Genomic DNA, 17,777 nt, shown 5'->3' on the forward strand with positions numbered 1-17,777 from the left:
TTCAGCTGGTGGTGCATTAATGGGCTGGTTCAACATACCTGTGTTTTAAATTACATGAATCCCGGCTTTTAGCAACCGGAGGAATGTGCTTTAACAATCCTGCCTCTCCTCCTGTGACCTGGCGGCTTCCACATACTTTCTGTCATGTGGGAGCTCGAACCAGTTCCTTTGTGTCTGGTTGCAGTGTAATTGGATGTTAATGAAGCGGCCGCGCTGCTGTAAAGGATCCGTGAATGTAAAGGACTCTGGGTTTTTTTTTTTATGCCTCTGGAAAAAAAACATTCCTGTGGATTTTCTTTTTTCACACGCCCTGTTTACCAGAGATGCTTATCAGAGATTTCCAGGTCTGTGGAGGCCGTTTACTTTCTCTTCGGCGATGAATGATGAACCTGAATCTCCGAGACGCCCGAACTCAATGCAGGAAAAATAATCAGTGGAAAACTGAGTGTCGAGAAAAAGCATTTCAGGGTCAATGAGGTGTGAAAAGAAAAACAGTTCGATGTTTGTGCGCTCACTTCGCTGTCAGAAGACAAATCATGTGATACAAGACAAAAACACACAGAGAACTGGAGGGAGCTGACGACCTGTAGCTGGGTAACAGCGTTTTGGAACAGATCCATGAATCTGTGGGACGAGGGAGGAATAGGTTTAATGCTGAAGTTGCGTCTCAGTCCATTGCAAAACATCTTCAAGTGTTCACTCTGCCTCATGTGGAGCCGCTCAGCTGTCTGGACGCTGTCTGGAGTTTATCTGTGGAACACACTTCAACAACAAGGCAATTTAAAGTGCTCTGTGTCAAATATAAAAGGCATCACGACAAATTGTAAAAGCAAGATAAGACGATACAAAAAGAGCTTTTAGAAAGAAATTAAAAAGAGTTACTCAAAACCTCTGCCAAGGTGCAGCAGTCGATTGAATCACAATATCTGTCCCGTAAATGTGCCGCATTTCTTTCAGCAAGCTGCAGGAGTTATTCAGAAATGTTGAAGAAATAGAAAAGTAATTGTTGGATCTCAAACAAAATTGAATGAGTTCTTCCCTGATCCGTACCACATCCCTCCGCCAAGTTTCGTGGAGAGCTGTTCTTTTGTTTTTGTGTAATCTTGCTTACAACCAAACAAACCAACAAGCAAATGGGAAGGAGTGAAAACAGGTAAAGAGGTAATAACAGAGTAAATGTGACAGCGTCAGAAATGAGGAGATGAGTGAACACGCTGCTTCTCCAGGTTTTAGTTCTGACTCCGGGTCCAGGAAGTAGACCCGTCCCAGACCTGAGGGTCCTGATGGTTGAAATGTGTTTTTGTTTATAAATCAACAGCAGCTACAACAGCAACTGATCCACGTTCAGCTATTCTTAATTAATTGTTTTGTTTGTAAAATTACCGATCAAAACAGCCAAATATATTCAGTTTACTGTCTCTCATAGAGAACAAAGCCATTGTATCCTTGAGAAGCAACATTTTGCAAATTATTAGTATTTTATTTGATTAAATATCCCCAAAAATAATTCATCACTATTCATTTGGTAAATTTTTCTGTCAATCAAAACAAATTCTAATAATTTTTACTTCTCTGATTTAAATTGATCATCGTGTATAAAGACAAACAAATGAGCAGATGTTGCTCAAATGTAAAATAATCTGATGCAAGAAACGAAACCTGGATGAAAGGAGAAGTTATTCCAGAGCAGAGTCACAACTTTCACAATGACTTCATTCATCACAGAGGACCCCCCCCCCCCCCCCCCCCCCCCCCCCACGCCATCACCTACACAGGGATGACGTCATGTGTGTGATCTGTGGGCGCCGTCACTCAGCCCCATTTAAACTGACCTTTCTTATTCCCACGTCCAGATTTCGACCATTGTCCATTTAGTGTTTTCTCACTGTGAGAACGACCCGAGCTGCTGAACCGAACAAAATCACATGACGGGAATTATTTATCCTGTGATGATGAATTCAAAATGAAATAAAATCCGTCAAGGAGTTTAGATTTTCCTCCCATCTGTTTGTTGGTTTTCCAAATTAAGATGATTTACATAAACTAACTCGACCTTTGCAAGAATCCGCTCATGACCATTTTCTAAACGACGGCAATTAGAAACTTTTTCATTGAACTTTTTATACAACCCTTGATTTCTTGGTTTCTTTTTTAGTTACGCCCACGAAGGAGGTTATGTTTTCACCCCTTGTTCACTTGTTTGTTTGTTCTGTGAGATTTCAAGTCTGTGAAATCGTTTCCCTACAAATTAAAAAAATGGGTTTTAAATCCGTCATTATGTCTGTTTGTCTCCCACGTTTTAAGAAAATCAGTCAAGAGCTGAGCCTTTACTCCCTCTTCTCTCCGGCGGGGGGGGGGGGGGGGGGCGAGCGGAGACTGGAGAGTAAATCTATTTTTGAAAAGAGCGGCAACAATAAAAACAACAACACTTCTCTAACTCCATCTTTCCTGAGTCTGCTCAGGGGTTTTTTTTTCTCTCGCTCCTCTGCCTCCAGATGTCGGAGGAATTTTTAACTGTAATTATGTTTTCTTAATAACATGGCTGCCCCCCCCCCCCCCCCCCCCCCCACCTCATCAGCCTACTTTCATGCTCTCGCTGCCAAAACCTGCTGCACATGTTTGATGTTGTTTGCTCTGCGCTGTGTTCTCCTCTGTCTCTTCCTCACTGATGTGCTGTGGGTCGGCGTTGCTGTTGTGTCTGCTGCGTCCACAGAGGTGTCTCCTGTTCCCTGCTCAACAGACACCCGTGCACTTTGTTGTCTCGCGTGCCGTCTCCTGTCGGCAGGGCCCGTTGCATTGTGGGAAGGCTTCCTCGCTGCTCCTCTCATCTCTGCCAGGTTGTGATGAGTCTGCGGTCGAGCCGTGTTTGGCTCTTCTTGTCGTAGACTTGGTGGGAGTCCCCTCCTCCTGCTGTGATCTCCCGAGGTTTTCAGGAGTCTGGTCTGGGCCGACTGGAGAATTTATGCACCTTGTGTTTCCTTCATTTCTCCCCTCTGGCTTGTAAAGTCTAAATTCCACCATCAGCTTTGAAGTGTTTTTGAATGAGTTTGTGTGCGTGTGTGTGTTTTTCTTTTATTGTACACAGAGATATTTGCACTTGTGGCACCTGCAGAGCAGATGTTTTAAAGGAACAAGGCTCAGGCAGTTTTCTGCTTTTTTTTGGATAAATCCTGTAAATGCAGAGAAGCTGCATTGCAGTGACGCCTTCTCTGTCTCTGTTTCCACCCAAACCTCTGATGATCTGAGAGATATGATCCCACCACCTGCTGCTCTCCAGTCCCTCACAGCCTCTGGGACGAGGAGAGGACAAAGACAGATAAACTGACTGTAGTCTGCAATCTTCCTGTCAAAGCAAAGTGACAAAAGAGCAGTGCTGCCTTTAATCTGGCTGCTGAGCCCCGCAGGAGCATTTTCTCCAGCTTCAGTGAACCTGGCTGCCTTGCTCAGGGGGCGGTTGCTGGTTCCCAACCAGGTGTTTATCTCTCTGCTCCTCTCTGCTCCCACAAACATCACTGGGATTAATCAAGTGTGGATTTAAGCAATGGATTAAAAACTGAATGCTGTTGCAGCAGTTCTGACTCACCTTGAAAATATGAAACACCTTGAACATTCTTATTAAAGTCATGTTGGAGCAGAAACTTCTAAACAGATCACCGGGAAATTCAGTGGAAGGATCCCGTAATTTTATTTTTAAAATTTCTTTAACATTGTGTGATTTTTCTGGATCAGACAATAATTCGTGGATCTAGATGAAACAAATCAGCTAATTTGGTGCCGATTTAAAAAACGAAAAAATGTGGTTGTAGTGGATTTAAACGTGGTTTCACGAGGAGACTTTGGGGCTGAAGGTACGAACGCCACGACTTCGCGTTGAGTCATCTGACAAACGCAGTTCTGCATGGCAGCGAATCACGGCTGCAGCCAAAAACTTTATACAATCAGCAAACATGGGTGAAGCACTGCGAGCGAACCCTCTCTCTCCCTCCCTCTCTCTCTCTCCCTCCCTCTCTCTCTCTCTCTCTCTCTCTCCCTCCCTCCCTCCCTCTCTTCATCTGTGGCGGACGTCTCTTGTGTACAACAATTTGTGCGGAATCTTAAACATGTCACACTCCCCCCCACCCCCCCACCGAAAGTCTCTGTGCCTCACTTTGACATAAACAGAAAGAATCTGAGGCATCTGCTGTACATGTAAAGGAGCGTTCACGCCAGGCACCATGTAAACACTGGCAGCACTGGGACGATGTGTGGTCTTCAGCAGGGTTACTGCAGTTCATCTGGTTCTGAGTGACGCTCCTCCACAGCAACGTTATAAATATTCAAATTTCTATCCACGTCTCTTTTTTTTTTCTCTTTTGCAAAGTACCGGCAGAAGCTCAGAATTGAAACCACGACATGTTTGACACGACCGTGTTTTCGTTTTGTCTCCTGCAAACAACCGGGTGCCAGTTGTTCAACTCGCTGTCATCAGACAAGCGAGCGGCTTTCAACATTCAAACGTCAGAGAAGAAGTGGCACAGCAGCCGAGCAGCTCCGGAGACTTTGAGTTCTAGGACAGAGTTGTTCCACAGAGTCGGGGGACAAACGGCTCCACAGTCTGCGAGCTGCTTGTCAGACTCTGCAGCCTCCACAGAACAAGACACTGTGGTTACACACAAATAGACAAGACGTCCTCCTGTGTGATATCAAACTTGTGCAAATAACACATGCTTCCTCTCCTCTTTCAGCATTTGCATTTTGTTATTGAGCAAAATGACTCAACACAAACTCTCGTGCAAAGTCTCCATCTTTTTTATTACTGTACTGTTCTGGATCAGAGACGTTTCCAGTCGCTCTGGTTTTGGCCCGCAAGGGATTTGATCTAAAACAGGAAGCATCAATCACACTTCTTATTAACCAGGGTTTGTACTTAATTTAAATCCGCAATTGAATTTGGAAACAGATGATACGGAACAAGAACATTTTGTAAAAGCACATGCTTTTCATTTTTTCATCAGTTGTGTGTCGAGGCAGCACTGACCACAGTTTTGGACGCAGTCTTGACTCTCGTCTTGTCCCTCGTCTTGTCCCTCTCTCTCTCTCTTTTATCCTTAGTACCCCCTGGTTGGAAGACAGCAGCTCCCAATACACTGAAAACCTTTTGGGGGGGGTAAAGTTTTTCATACATGCGCTGAAAATTACTTTTAAAAGAAGAGTGAGTCTGTTTGAATCGCAGCGAGCAACAAATCCCAAGTGGGATGTGGACTGTTGGAGGCTTTGTTGGCACCTCCTCAGCTATTACGCTGACTTTAAAGGCCCTGGAGTGTGTTGATGTTTTTTAATTCACTGCGCTGGGCTTTGAAAGATTGCATCGTATCTGCTGAGTCCACAGCGGATTAATGGAGGTGGGATGTCTGACTCGACTGTGATCTGGAAATGTGTCAACATCCAATCTGCCGTCTGTCTGTCTGTCTGTCTGTCTGTCTGTCTGTCTGTCTGGTCTGGGATCCGTCGGTGGTTGTCGGCCTATTTGTGTCACGCATCCCCGAGTGTGTCAGTGAGAGGCAGCAACAACGGCCAGAACCCAGAGTGTGTGAGATGTGTACTTTGTATCCTCCCGTGAAAATGTGACCAAAGTTTTGGGTAGCAGTCCAAAACATGTTGTCGAATTTAGTTTTACTACTGCACTCATGGGCGGCACGGTGGTGCAGTGGTGCAGTGGTGTAGAGTTTGCATGTTCTTCCCGTGTCTGCGTGTGGATGGATGGATGGATGGATGGATGGATGGATGGATAATGCTCTCATGCTTTAATGTCCCTGTTGTTCAAATTGAAAGTGCATTAAAGGACACACATCATACTGATACACTGGTTTATAACTTTAATTTGTCCTATTACTTGAAAAGGTTCTCCTTCCTGTTAAAGCCCAGACTGCTCTGATTGGTCCGCTCGTCCACTCTGTTGTGATTGGTCTTTGTTAGGGGCTGTAACAGACTTTGGGCTTTTTAACTTGAACGTGCAAAGAAAACCTAAATAACACTCTGGAGGAAAGAAACACTAAAAAGCAGGACATGTCTCCTTCAGCACCACAAACAGTCACACATGTAGAAATCACTAAATCTGATGCAACTTTCTCTCACGTCTGACATCGAACATTTTCTAGATTCCAGCATCTCTGTCCCCTTCACCCCCTCTCCTCCTCCTCCCCCTCCTCCTCCCCTTCCTCCTCCTCCTCCTCTCTTTTCTTCCGAGGCCATATTGTTGGCTTGCCTGCTGGAAATTCAGGCCAAAAATATTCAAACCCAGAGCTGAATATTTGCAGAGTGTGTCAGCATTGATTGGTCTTCGGGGGCACATCCCCGAAGCAGAAACATGATAATAAAACATGAACATCCGAGAGGAAGCCGGGACATAAAGAAATATTGTCCTCAAACTCCCAACAGCCGTCGGGACTGATCTCTGGAGAGGATCCAGCGGGGGAAGCACAACTGAAATGGAAAAAAAGAAAATAGCCCTTTATATTTGTCGAGGAAACTCTTAATAGCCGGCGTGTGATACAGATTGCATCGGAGTTGTGTAACTGATTTCTGTTTTTAATCCTCCTCTTATCTCTTATCTCTAGTGCCTGGGAACTTGGGCTGCTTCAAAGACAGCGGCGACCCGCCCACCCTGTCGGGCACCAGCGAGACCTCCAACAAGCTCACCATCCAGAACTGCATCAGCTTCTGTAGGAAGCAGAGATACAAGGTAGGAGAAGTGGAAAAATGCATAAAACAAAGGGAAACTTGTGATCCATGAGATGTTTAGTAATATGTTATAAGTCAAATTAAAGCAGTTTCTGTAGGAGGAAATATTCACCTGGAAAATAGGCACCTAGTAGATCACATACGCCTTTAAATTCAATAAAACCTTATAGTTAAGTCAATAAAACAATGCACACTATGAAATATCCATTATGGAAAATTGCGCCACAATTACATCCGGTAGATCCAGATTTTTATTTGAATCTGGCAAATGTCCGTCCCCCAAATATATCACTACCCATGGGAAATATTTGAAAATGTCCAAAAATGTCACAATGATAAAGTGAAATACTAATTTCTGGATCCGCCCCATTGTCCAAATCAGCGCCAAAATGTAATTAGTTGTTTTTTTGGGCCCTTGTCCCATCGCTCCACGGAGTTTCTGAATAAACTGGACAGGGATGAAGACTCGTATGTCCTCAAACGTCTCCTCTCACTCGATGAATAAATGTCCTGTAAATCGCCCGCCTCATTCCGAAAACAGGCTCCTGCAGCGCTCGACTGAATTTATGTAAATCATCTGCATTTACGAGCGGCTTCCTGACAATTATCACCATGTTGCCAACAGCAGTTTATTCTTTATTCAGCCATCAAACGTCTTGTTTCACACCAACCGGCGGATGATGAATCATCACGACAATCAGGGCTGACAGCTGGAAATGAGCGGTTATGAGCCCTAATGGACGCCTCCTCTCTGATTGCGTTCCTCTCATCTCAGTATCTGGAACGCCATTGTTCCAGGCTATAGACAGAGCCAGGTGTTCATTTTGGGTCCGGGTTCAGCTCCGTCTGCATTGACAGGCACTGACACCCCCCCCCCCCCCCCCCCCCCCCCCCCCCCCCCCCCCCCCCCCCCCCCGCCCCCCCCGCCCCTCTCTCTCACTTCAGCAGATGTTTCAGGAGGTGGCGGCATCGCCCGCCCGCCCCCCTGGACCGCCACTGTCCGTAAAGCAGATGTGACGCGTCATTGAAAGAGCGGATCCCGTGTGACTGTCCGACAAAGAGCACGTCTGACGAGTGACACAGCAGTTCTTCAGACTGTGTCACGTCTCCGTTCTCACGCGTTGATTCATCAGATGGAATAATGCAACAAGGACGTAGCCTGATGCATCCGGACGAGGGCGGGGGGGGGGGGGGGCGGCGTGGATTCCTGTTCCATGAGACGCAGAGTGGGAAGTGATGCACTACCTTCGCTTGTGTGGATTCGTTTAGGGCCTGAAAAAGGGACAATGGTGTCCTTTGCAATGCAGGACAATAGGTCTTTTGAGAACAAGCAGCCAGTGGAGACGAGGTCAAGACGTGTGAAGGGTATTTGGGTTTTTGGGACGTTTCACATTCCTGCTTTTGCCGCGTTCAGGAACACTTCACTAACCGCTGCGATGTGACAGTTGGAGATAGGTGCTCTCGTTGGGAGGTTTCTTCTCGACACCTTGATTGTGGGTTTCAGATTATACGACATCGTGAAATCAGAGACGAAGCGATGGGGACACTTTTTCGTTTCATTTCAAAAAAGGGCAGAAGCGAAGTGTTAACACAACGTCACACGAAGCTCACATGAGAAAGTTTCTATAAAACTATCCAACTTTTTTATTTTAATCTATGTTTCAATTAAATGCAAAGTTGCTGTGTAATCTTGTGTGATTTTAAGGAGAAAGTAGTAATTTGAGATATTTTTGAACATGTTCCCTCAGTCGCTCTTTGTTTCGCTTTCTGGCATCAGTGTCCAATGGATTTATAATGAAAGGCATTATGGGTAGAATTACCCCGAGTTTGTTTTTTTATTGCTGATGTGTTGATTTGCATGACTCCTGTTTTGCAGCTCGCCGGCATGGAGTCCGGATATGCCTGTTTCTGTGGCAACGAGGGGGACCTGCCCGCCCAAGGCGAGTCGCCGAGCATGGAGTGTAACCACGTTTGCTTCGGCGACCACACCCAGCCCTGCGGCGGCGACGGCTGGGTCATCATCTTCGATAGTGAGTGTTGACCCGTTGTCACTGAATCCACGACCTCTTCACAACTGTGCCATGATGTTACATAAAGTTTGATGAATTCTGAAAAATACAGACAAAATAACATTTGAAGTAATTAAAAGTAATATTAAAATGCACTTTCATAAAAATGTATGTATCTGTGGTAATAACCCTTTGTGCTCTTGGTGTTTTTGTTATTTCCTCAAATAAACATAAACTTTATTTCTTATTTAATCTTGTCTAGTCAAAGAAAAACAAACATTTTAGTCTTAGTTTGAGTCGAGATCATCTGCTTGGATTGAAATGATCGATTCTTCTCTTTCTTCTTGTTCCTTCCAGCCCGAGTCGGCGCCTGCGGTGGAAACTACTCCGATCCATCCGGAGTGATCTACTCCCCCGACTTCCCCGACATGTACGGGGCCGGCCGCGTCTGCTACTGGACCATCCAGGTTCCCGGATCGTCCGCCATCCTCTTCAACTTCACCTTCTTTGACATTTCTGATCAGACGGACATGGTGGAGCTACTGGACGGCTACACCAACCGGGTGCTGGCGCGCTTTGACTGGCGCAGCCCGCCACGGGAGCTGGTGAACGTCACGGGCGACTTCGTCGTACTCTACTTCTACTCAGACCGCACCAACCAGGCCCACGGCTTCGCTCTGCTTTACCAAGGTAGGAATTCAGCGTCTATGGTCCTGTTCCTACTTGGTATTAACATCCGTCCTCAGAGATCCAGCTTTAAGTTTGTATGTCATGAAATCCACTTGTGATCAGATCTCACTTCCCGGCTCAATATACAAATAATCACGTACATCATTTCTATTGGCTAAGATCACGTGATGTTGTTTTATCCAGTCAGATTGTACAGATGTGTCCAGATGTTGGAGTGTGTTGGCGTGAGGAAAGGGAGAGAGAGCGGAGCCATTTGAACAAACAAACAAAATATACTGAATCTGGATGTGGTGGTCAGACACAAATAAATCAACACAAAAATAATGACTTCCTCTCACTGAGATGAAACTAAGACGCTGCCATCTTGTGCATTTGGAGCCAGAGTCTGCACGGTAGCGATCGGGGGTGGAGCTGCAGTATGGAGGTCAAATAACTACTTAAAACTAAACTTGAAACACTTCAACAAACATCAGGGTTATACGAACGACATAAAATGATCATTAGCACGGAGGAGGCAGGATTTATGACGCTATGGTTCACACAGTCCAAATCCTCTATCTGTGTCTGTGTGTCCTTAATGTGTCTTAAGGTGCGTTCACACGTGATCACATCCCATCAGATGAAGTTAAAACCAGATCTGAGGGGTCACGTCTCAGTAGAAGCTGCTTGTTTTGAACCCTTCACCTCCTCAAACCCACCAGGAGCCACATTTGCATGCTGAGGTGTGTCCTCGCCGGCTGAATCCATGGGAGGCGTTTCAGCTCCGGTTTAGTAAACTAACGCCTGTTCGCTCTGTGAGGCACTTGTCACGCCACCGGCACAACCTTTTCTCTTTTCATTTGCTAGTCAATGTCTCACAGCCCCGGGTGATACCGCATATTTAAATAATGTTTTGTTTTTCCAGGAACTCAGTCTCTTATCAACCTGCAGCAGGCTGCGTTGCGCTGCTTGGCGGATTTAGTTTTTTATGCCACCTACATACAAAACACTGTGACTCTCTGCATCGTGGCCCCTGATGTCGTGATTTGACTTTGGGGGCCGAGGAGGAGCTGCAGTGCACAGAGAGTTGAAAACCTCACCGTTTGATTATTGAACGTCTCCAGACGAATGTTAAAGAGTAACGTGACGAAAGGAACGCTGTTGTTTTACATCATCTCTGCCTGGATATTCTCAATGCACCGAAAATGATTTAACAGATTAATTTCTGGAGACGTGAGCGGAACACACCCAGATATAATTCAGCGTAGGTGACATTCAGGCTCACAGCTCGCTGCAGTGAGAGGTGATCTGTCCTCACTCCTCCCTCTCTCTCTCCCTCTCTCTCTCTCTCTGCTTCCATCTGTAATCCTCTTCTCTTTTTCTCACCCGCTGCTCCCACAGTAAGAAAACAATATCACAGAGTCCAAATCCTCTGACCTCTGCTCGCGTCTCGGCTCTTGTTTTTTTCCGCGCGAGGCGTCGTGTTGCCAAGAAATGGAATCAGTGGAGAAAAAGGTCACCTCCTGAAGAAACAGGTTTTTACACAGAGTGATAGAAAAATATACAGCGAGTGACGCACAGAGAGAAAGACACTGTGAGAATCTGAACTGATAAATACGTCCTAATATCTCCTCAGTGGCAGAGGGAGCAGGCGAAATGGTAATTTCAGGATAAGTGCTCTCAGATGACAATGGCCGACTTTGAAGCGTGGTATTTTGTTTGCAAATGGGGAACATGTGGGAAGCTCTGGGAACATGGCAGTCAGGTCGATTACGTGACGACAGCAACGTGATTCAAGCTGGACGAGCGACACATGGAGCTGGAGTTTAACATTTAGTTCTGAGAGTCGTGTCAGTCACTCACAGTAAATACAGAAGGTTGCTTCATTTTTAATAACGGACTGAGAGACTTACTCCTGAAGACCAATGCAGATGGATGGATGGATAGATAGATAGATAGATAGATAGATAGATAGATAGATAGATAGATAGATAGATAGATAGATAGATAGATAGATAGATACAATCTAATTTAATCTATTTAATCATTTATTGTAGTAAGTAATTAAATATACAGATATTATACAGTGAAATAAATTGGCGTCTGAAAAATCATATTTTGGTTTTGATTAACATTTCTGACAAATGACGCAGAAACACAGCGCAGAAAACTCTGTGTCCAATTAAGGCATTTGATTTATCATCTGTGTTGTCATAACTCCACAGGATTAGAATTAGTGTTATTGATTTAGGATCACAGATGCCTCTATTATTTTTTTCCCTCCCATTCTGACATTAACTGTCAATGTTTCCATTCTTTGTTTGAGGAAAATGAGACAAACATGATGTATCACTTGTTTGTGGCCACAGTCACAGATTGTTGACAGATTCCTCAGAGATTTCTCTTCCCTGAACTTTGGTGCAAAATTAAGATGTGAGGAAAATAATGAAAGAGTCAAGCGAGACACAAATAACCGGCGTGAGACTTTCCCAGATGTGTCTAAAAGTCCTCAACATCAGCTATTTTTAAATGAATCACATCTATGTTTAGGAGAAGTAAATGAAAGGCAGAGGAGATCGCATTTAGGATATCGCTTTCCTCTGGGAACACGTAAAATCAGAGGAAGTGGTCGCCAGTCTCGGTGGTTTTATGAATCCAACTGGTCTCGAGCTGCAGGTGGAGACAGAGATTACTGCGAATGGATCTGAATCGCGTCCCGAGCGAACAGGAGACGAGCTCAGCACCGCGAGTTCCCAGCAGAGTCGATCCGTCTCTTAACAAAACGCCGTTAGAATGGAACGGCCACTTGTGACTGTGCTGTTTACACTTTCAACAGCGCGATCAACACAGCGTATCCAATGACTGTGCACTTCCTGCAACAGGCCTGTTTACCCACAGGAATGATTAAAGGGCCGTTAAGTGATCTGTGTCGTCGACTCGTAGAAATTCACTTGGCTTCTCCTCCTCTGTGTCACAGGATCCTCTCCCTGTGAAAACCCATAACACACAGAGAGAGTCGCAGTGTAATCCCAGAGAACCGTGCTCTGATTAGAGCTGAGCAGTGTGGCTGAAATAAAGTCATATTAACTATATTAATAAGAAAAAGGGAAAGTCCAACTTTACTACTAAGAATGAGGATTGGTTTTCCCCTCCTCTCTTCTCTAAACTTAGATCCACTCTTTTCCTTCTATACATAGAACCTGTCAGATATATAATCAATCACAGACATATTGGTATCTGCGTTCATGTTTTCTGATATGGATATGTGTATTTATGTTTCCAGAATTTACATTATTACAGGATTTATGTATTTTCTTAAGTCAAGTTCTATATATTTGGTCGTATTTGTCGTATATCCATCCTCAGTTACGTTTCTTTGTCGTAAGGGTTTCGATAACGACATCTTTGGAATCATTGCCAATTCTTTGATGTATAAAACAGTGGATATATCGGTATCAGGCATTGGGAACCAAACATCCATACTGGTCGGGCTCTCGTAAGCTGCTGCTCGTGGACAATCACTTGAAAAGAATGTGGATTTTGCTGTTATAGAGGCAGATGTGACGGTGCCTGGCAACGGTGTCATGTTTATTATGTTGTGACTGAATAAATTAAGTATTTGATCCAAGGATCAGTTCATATCTAACAGTCAGAATCACATCACATGGTCGGACTGAGCTCCAGTGAGATCAACGAGTAAAACAAGCATCTGTTAAATGCTCTGCAGGTGTTTGGTAATAAATCACTGCACCTGAACTTATAGCACCAGAAGAGGTCGGCTCACCAAAGTCACCACAACTCATCTTAACGGTTGCGTTAATGTTTCCAACTTTCATGGAAATCCATGTATTAGTCACGGAGATATTTCATTTTCAACGACAAACAGACGATCACGCCTCCATAAAAGTTAAAGATCAATTGAAATCATAACTTTAGCAGAGCTGCGATGACACAGTTTGGTTTTATCGTCATGATGTAATCACTTTGATAGTCAACATACAATAATACAGTCAATGTGCCCCACCCGTCATCAATCTGCTTTATTACTGCAGTCATCATATTGTGTTTATTCGTTTCCATCCTCTTGGCTCGAGAACATGAGTTTTACCACTGAAAATGAAATATTCTCTGGCTCAAGCATCACTGAGCAGTTGAAAATGCCAGGATACTCTGTGTGTGTGTGTGTGTGTGTGTGTGTGTGTGTGTGTGTGTGTGTGTGTGTGTGTGTGTGTGTGTGTGTGTGTGCGTGTGTGCGTGTGTGTGTGTGTGTGTTTGGGAGGGGTTGAGGGTTTTTAAAATGCCAGTGGCTCAAGATAATTTTGCATCAAAACGTTGCCAGAAGTCTCAGCACCTGACGAGTATATGAACCTTCTTGTTCCCTCAGCTTTGAGAAGCCAGGACACCAGGACCATGGAGGCCGAAGGAGATGATGAGGAGGGAGAGGACGTCTCCAGCACGGCGGGGCCTCAGCTGGCGGCCGGCGGCGGCGTCACCGAGCGATCCAACAGCACCTCCAACGGACGTTCCTCCCATATCCTCTACGTGATCACGTCCAGCCCCGGAAAACCGGAGCACAACATGCCAGGTCAGTGGGCTGGACGCGGCGAGACCACCGGCCACAGCGCTAGTATGTGAACTCCCATGATACACTGCACCTACCGCACCTGTCTCCGTCTCTTCTGGGGTGTTGTGGGAGGCGTCTTGACTAGAAGCATGACCTGCTTTCTCTGAAACTGTTAAAACATCACGTGAGTCTGCTGCGATGCTTCAGGAGGCTCGGTGACTTCCTGCCATCGTACTGACAAGTTGTTTTCTTCTGTCAGTGACTCATGTGTTGCTGCGTCTCCCTGCTGATCACAATCAGGCCCCTCGTCAGAGCCACTCGTGGCGGACTGACGTGTTCCGAGCTTCTTTTTTTGTTCTTAAAACTTCCTTCAAACGTTATTGTTTCCAAACTCGGTCTCAAAGGCCCGTCTGATGTGCTCCTCATCCAGAGGGGAACAGATGTGCGCTGATAATGCATCAACGTTTCCTGACAATTTGCTGGCTGAACACTGCTAACAGGTGCCAGCGGTGCTTGAATAATTCTCCGCTCGCTAATCCTTCCAGTCTGCTTCGGTTTGTTTTTCATTACCACGACATGTCTGACGTCTCCTTCCTGCGTTTCTCCCCGTCTCCGCAGTGTGGACCATCTACGCTCTGGCCGCCCTCCTCATCCTGACCGTCATAGCCATGGTGGCCAAGCTGCTGCTGCACATCACAGTCAAGTGAGTTGCGATCGGCCGAGCATCAAATGTCAAAGGCTCTTTTCTGTGGTTTTTTGTATTTCATGTGTGTCTTGTTGGAAAGAAAAACGATAAAAGAGCAGGAAGACATTCACGTTGGGTTTAACGTCCCTCTGCAGAACGTTTAATGTGATTTTAACTTCTTACAATTTCTTCTACTTTAGTTTGGAGTCAATCCCAGTGAAAGATTAAAGAGCCAGTCTGCTGCTCACACTGCCAACTAGTGGTCACAACATGCAGTCTCCACTCATTAACTCTGTCCTTCTTATAACATCTATTTGGCTGTTCTGTCATTTGCTCAGGCCCCTGCTTGAAACGTACATACCCAAAATGAATCATGTATATCTGCGCAACTACAAGGTCTATATGAGTAATGTTAGTTTCTATATAACGGTGACGCTTGTGAGATTTCTGCAGAGGTGTTATCATTAGTGTAAATGTTAGTGGGTCAGAGTAAATGAAGATGGAATACAACATAAATAAATTCATATCCGCCTAAAAAATAAGGTTTTACATTGAATTTCCCAGATTTTGTCGCCCAAACCCTCGAGCACAACATAGCACAATATCTATAGTTATTCATTTAATCTACATATCACTTAATTTTAAATAAACTGCCGTACAAAGCTCTCTGAATAGAACTCTATGTCAATGGATTCGCACCTTTAGCCTTTTCTTTGTTCTGATTCCTAAACATACTTAAGGTCTTTGAACCTTTTTGCCAAATGATGCAACGCTGATTGAGATCGTTTTAAGTACTTAATTAATTTAATTAATTGATCGTTTAAAGTTAAATAAATGTCAAGTCAGATGAAAGGTAATGGAGCCTATTAAAGCTTCTTACACATGTACAGTAAGTGCCATTGGGTTGAGTTAGTAATAAGTCTGGCATGTCATGAATGCAACGTTAAGAAAACACCGTGTGACGCCAATTATATATCACATTCTTTAACCCTTCACTGATCTTCTCCGACTTCATTCTTTTCCGTTTGTTGTCGTCTGTCGCTCATCTTCTCCGTGTTCCTCCCCTCAGGTCTCCCAACATCCCGACGGTCAGCGGCTCCGACAGCTGCAGCCAGAGCACAGCGTCCTCCGAGCCCTGGATCATCCTGTACCGACCCTCCACCATCTCCCTCTTCAAGAAGAAGCTAAAGAACCACCACGGCGACCTCAGCCCCCTGGTGGGCAACTAGCGCCACCGCTGCGCTTTTTCGCCATTAACCAAACGCTACCGCCACCCACAACTCTTCTGTACAAGGGCCATCAGATGTCAGGCCCTTCAGACAATGAAACTCTATGAGGCGCTGCGCTGCGCTGACAAGCCAACGACCGAGTGGCTAATGACAATGACAGTGACTGCTGCGAAACGGCCCACGGGCCCGAGTGGCTGCGCCCGCGCATCACGCTCAGCACCAAAGAGGAGCGGGACAGGCCGGGCTGTCAGGGAGCACAGAGCGGGAGAGGAGAGCCGATCTGCAGCTCTGACAAAGACACGACTTTGAATACGCAGGAAGTTTTCCCTCTGGTCCATTTTCAGACCCCGACGATCAACACACCTCCAAACCCCTTCCAGTGAAAACAGCACACAGCTGCTGGACAGAGGCTAACTTCACTGTCAGTTTGGGGGGGTGGGGGGTTTTCCTCCTCCTGGTGCTCCAGAGTCACAGAGGGCACCACAGCATCGTCAGCATGGAGGAGAGGATGAAGAAGTGGAGTCAAGGACACTCACACACACCTCCAGTACACTGTAACAGCTCAACAGCTTCACACACACTCTTCTATCTGCCTCATACGGACGACCAACACTTGCCGCCCAAAAAAAACCCCTAACCCTCCCGACCACGGAGCCGCGTATTTATCTGTGTTGTTTGATTCCAGTCTGCAAAGTGCTGATGTTTCTTTTTGTTGTGTTCTAACATGAAAACCAGTTTTCTGAGGAGAGGGAACCAGGACATGGGAAATGTCACACAGAGCGTAGCTGTCGCAGCCGTTTGGGGTCGAGTCGCTCGCTGTTAAAGGGAAAAGATCAGAGGGAACGAGAGCGCTCTCGCCCACTCGCTCGGCGCTCAGTGGATCTGGGTGGAGAGGAGAAGTTGAAGTGGGTGGTGGTTATAAGGGGGGTGGGGGGGGGGGGTTGCAGTTGGATGACAAACTGCCATTTAGGGAGACTTGGGAAGATCTGAGGGTCTTTTTCAGCTCGTTGGTGGGTGGGAGTCTTTCCGGTTTGATGGTGTTCAAGTGCCTTAAGGATCCTCCTCCTCTTCCCTCGTCTCAGATTCCTCACATCTGTTTCTTTCACGGAGCGAAGTCGAGGTCCTTCACTCAACATCTGCACTTCTCTCGAAATCTGTGTGGACGTGAACAGTTTCCGTCCAAAACAATGTAAAGTAAAACAAAAACTAAAAAAGATGCCATATCTTGTACAGTGATTAAAAGGGTTAAATGTTTTTTTTAATTTTTAAATCATAGTACACTCAACCGAAAACCTCTCCAAACTGGATCTTCTTCCTTTTTTCGTTGATTGATTGATGATTTGTTTTTTGTTTTGAACTTATAGCCTTTTGGATTCAGCTCTTCATGTAGTAACAGACAAGGCTTTAAAAGAAAATGTTTGTTTCTAATTTCTGTCCATGCTCTTATGTGTAGTCTCTGACATTTACTGAACATATTGTTCACATTAAGTTGTCTTTTGATTACAAGGGGAGGGGGGGGGGGTGAATATTCTTGTGCATTATGTAATTCAGTGTGGGAATGATATTTACGTCCGCTCTTTTTATTTTGTGTCTAGGCAACACGTTCCAGAGATCTGTCAAAGTACTTTCTCATCAACTTAGCTCAACTTCTTCCTTTCTCCTTAGGCAGCAGTAAATTGCCTGAAATCACAAGATGCTGCAGAACCCTGCAGCTTTTACTTACCGCCTTGGTTTCAGGCCAAAAGGTTTTAAACAACACAACCAAAAGCACTCATTGGTACTATGCACAAGCTGTCAGCGCATCTGCAGCCTTGACGGCTTTTCGGTGCATTCGCGGTGACATTTAAACTACTTGCGAAAGGTCAAAGTCTACTAGTTCGCCATTGGCATAGTAAATAGTC

The 17,777-nt window shown here is 45.3% G+C and overlaps 1 protein-coding gene across 2 annotated transcripts in view; it reads left to right on the plus strand.

Moving 5' to 3' along the window:
- kremen1 (kringle containing transmembrane protein 1) overlaps window positions 1-16,497 on the plus strand; it is a 54,740-nt gene extending 38,243 nt beyond the window's left edge. Inside the window, exons 4-9 of one of the 2 annotated variants that reach the window (XM_034596413.1) lie at window positions 6,597-6,721; window positions 8,597-8,750; window positions 9,087-9,419; window positions 13,783-14,025; window positions 14,581-14,665; window positions 15,717-16,497. In XM_034596413.1, coding sequence (XP_034452304.1) covers window positions 6,597-6,721; window positions 8,597-8,750; window positions 9,087-9,419; window positions 13,783-14,025; window positions 14,581-14,665; window positions 15,717-15,876 — 1,100 coding nt within the window. In that variant the 3' untranslated portion in view covers window positions 15,877-16,497. The remainder of the gene's footprint in view (window positions 1-6,596; window positions 6,722-8,596; window positions 8,751-9,086; window positions 9,420-13,782; window positions 14,026-14,580; window positions 14,666-15,716) is intronic. The other variant, XM_034596414.1, reaches the window with a different exon arrangement.
- The last annotated feature ends 1,280 nt before the right edge of the window (window positions 16,498-17,777 follow it).

Source organism: Hippoglossus hippoglossus, chromosome 9 (assembly GCF_009819705.1).
Source record: "Hippoglossus hippoglossus isolate fHipHip1 chromosome 9, fHipHip1.pri, whole genome shotgun sequence".
NCBI lineage: Eukaryota > Metazoa > Chordata > Actinopteri > Pleuronectiformes > Pleuronectidae > Hippoglossus > Hippoglossus hippoglossus.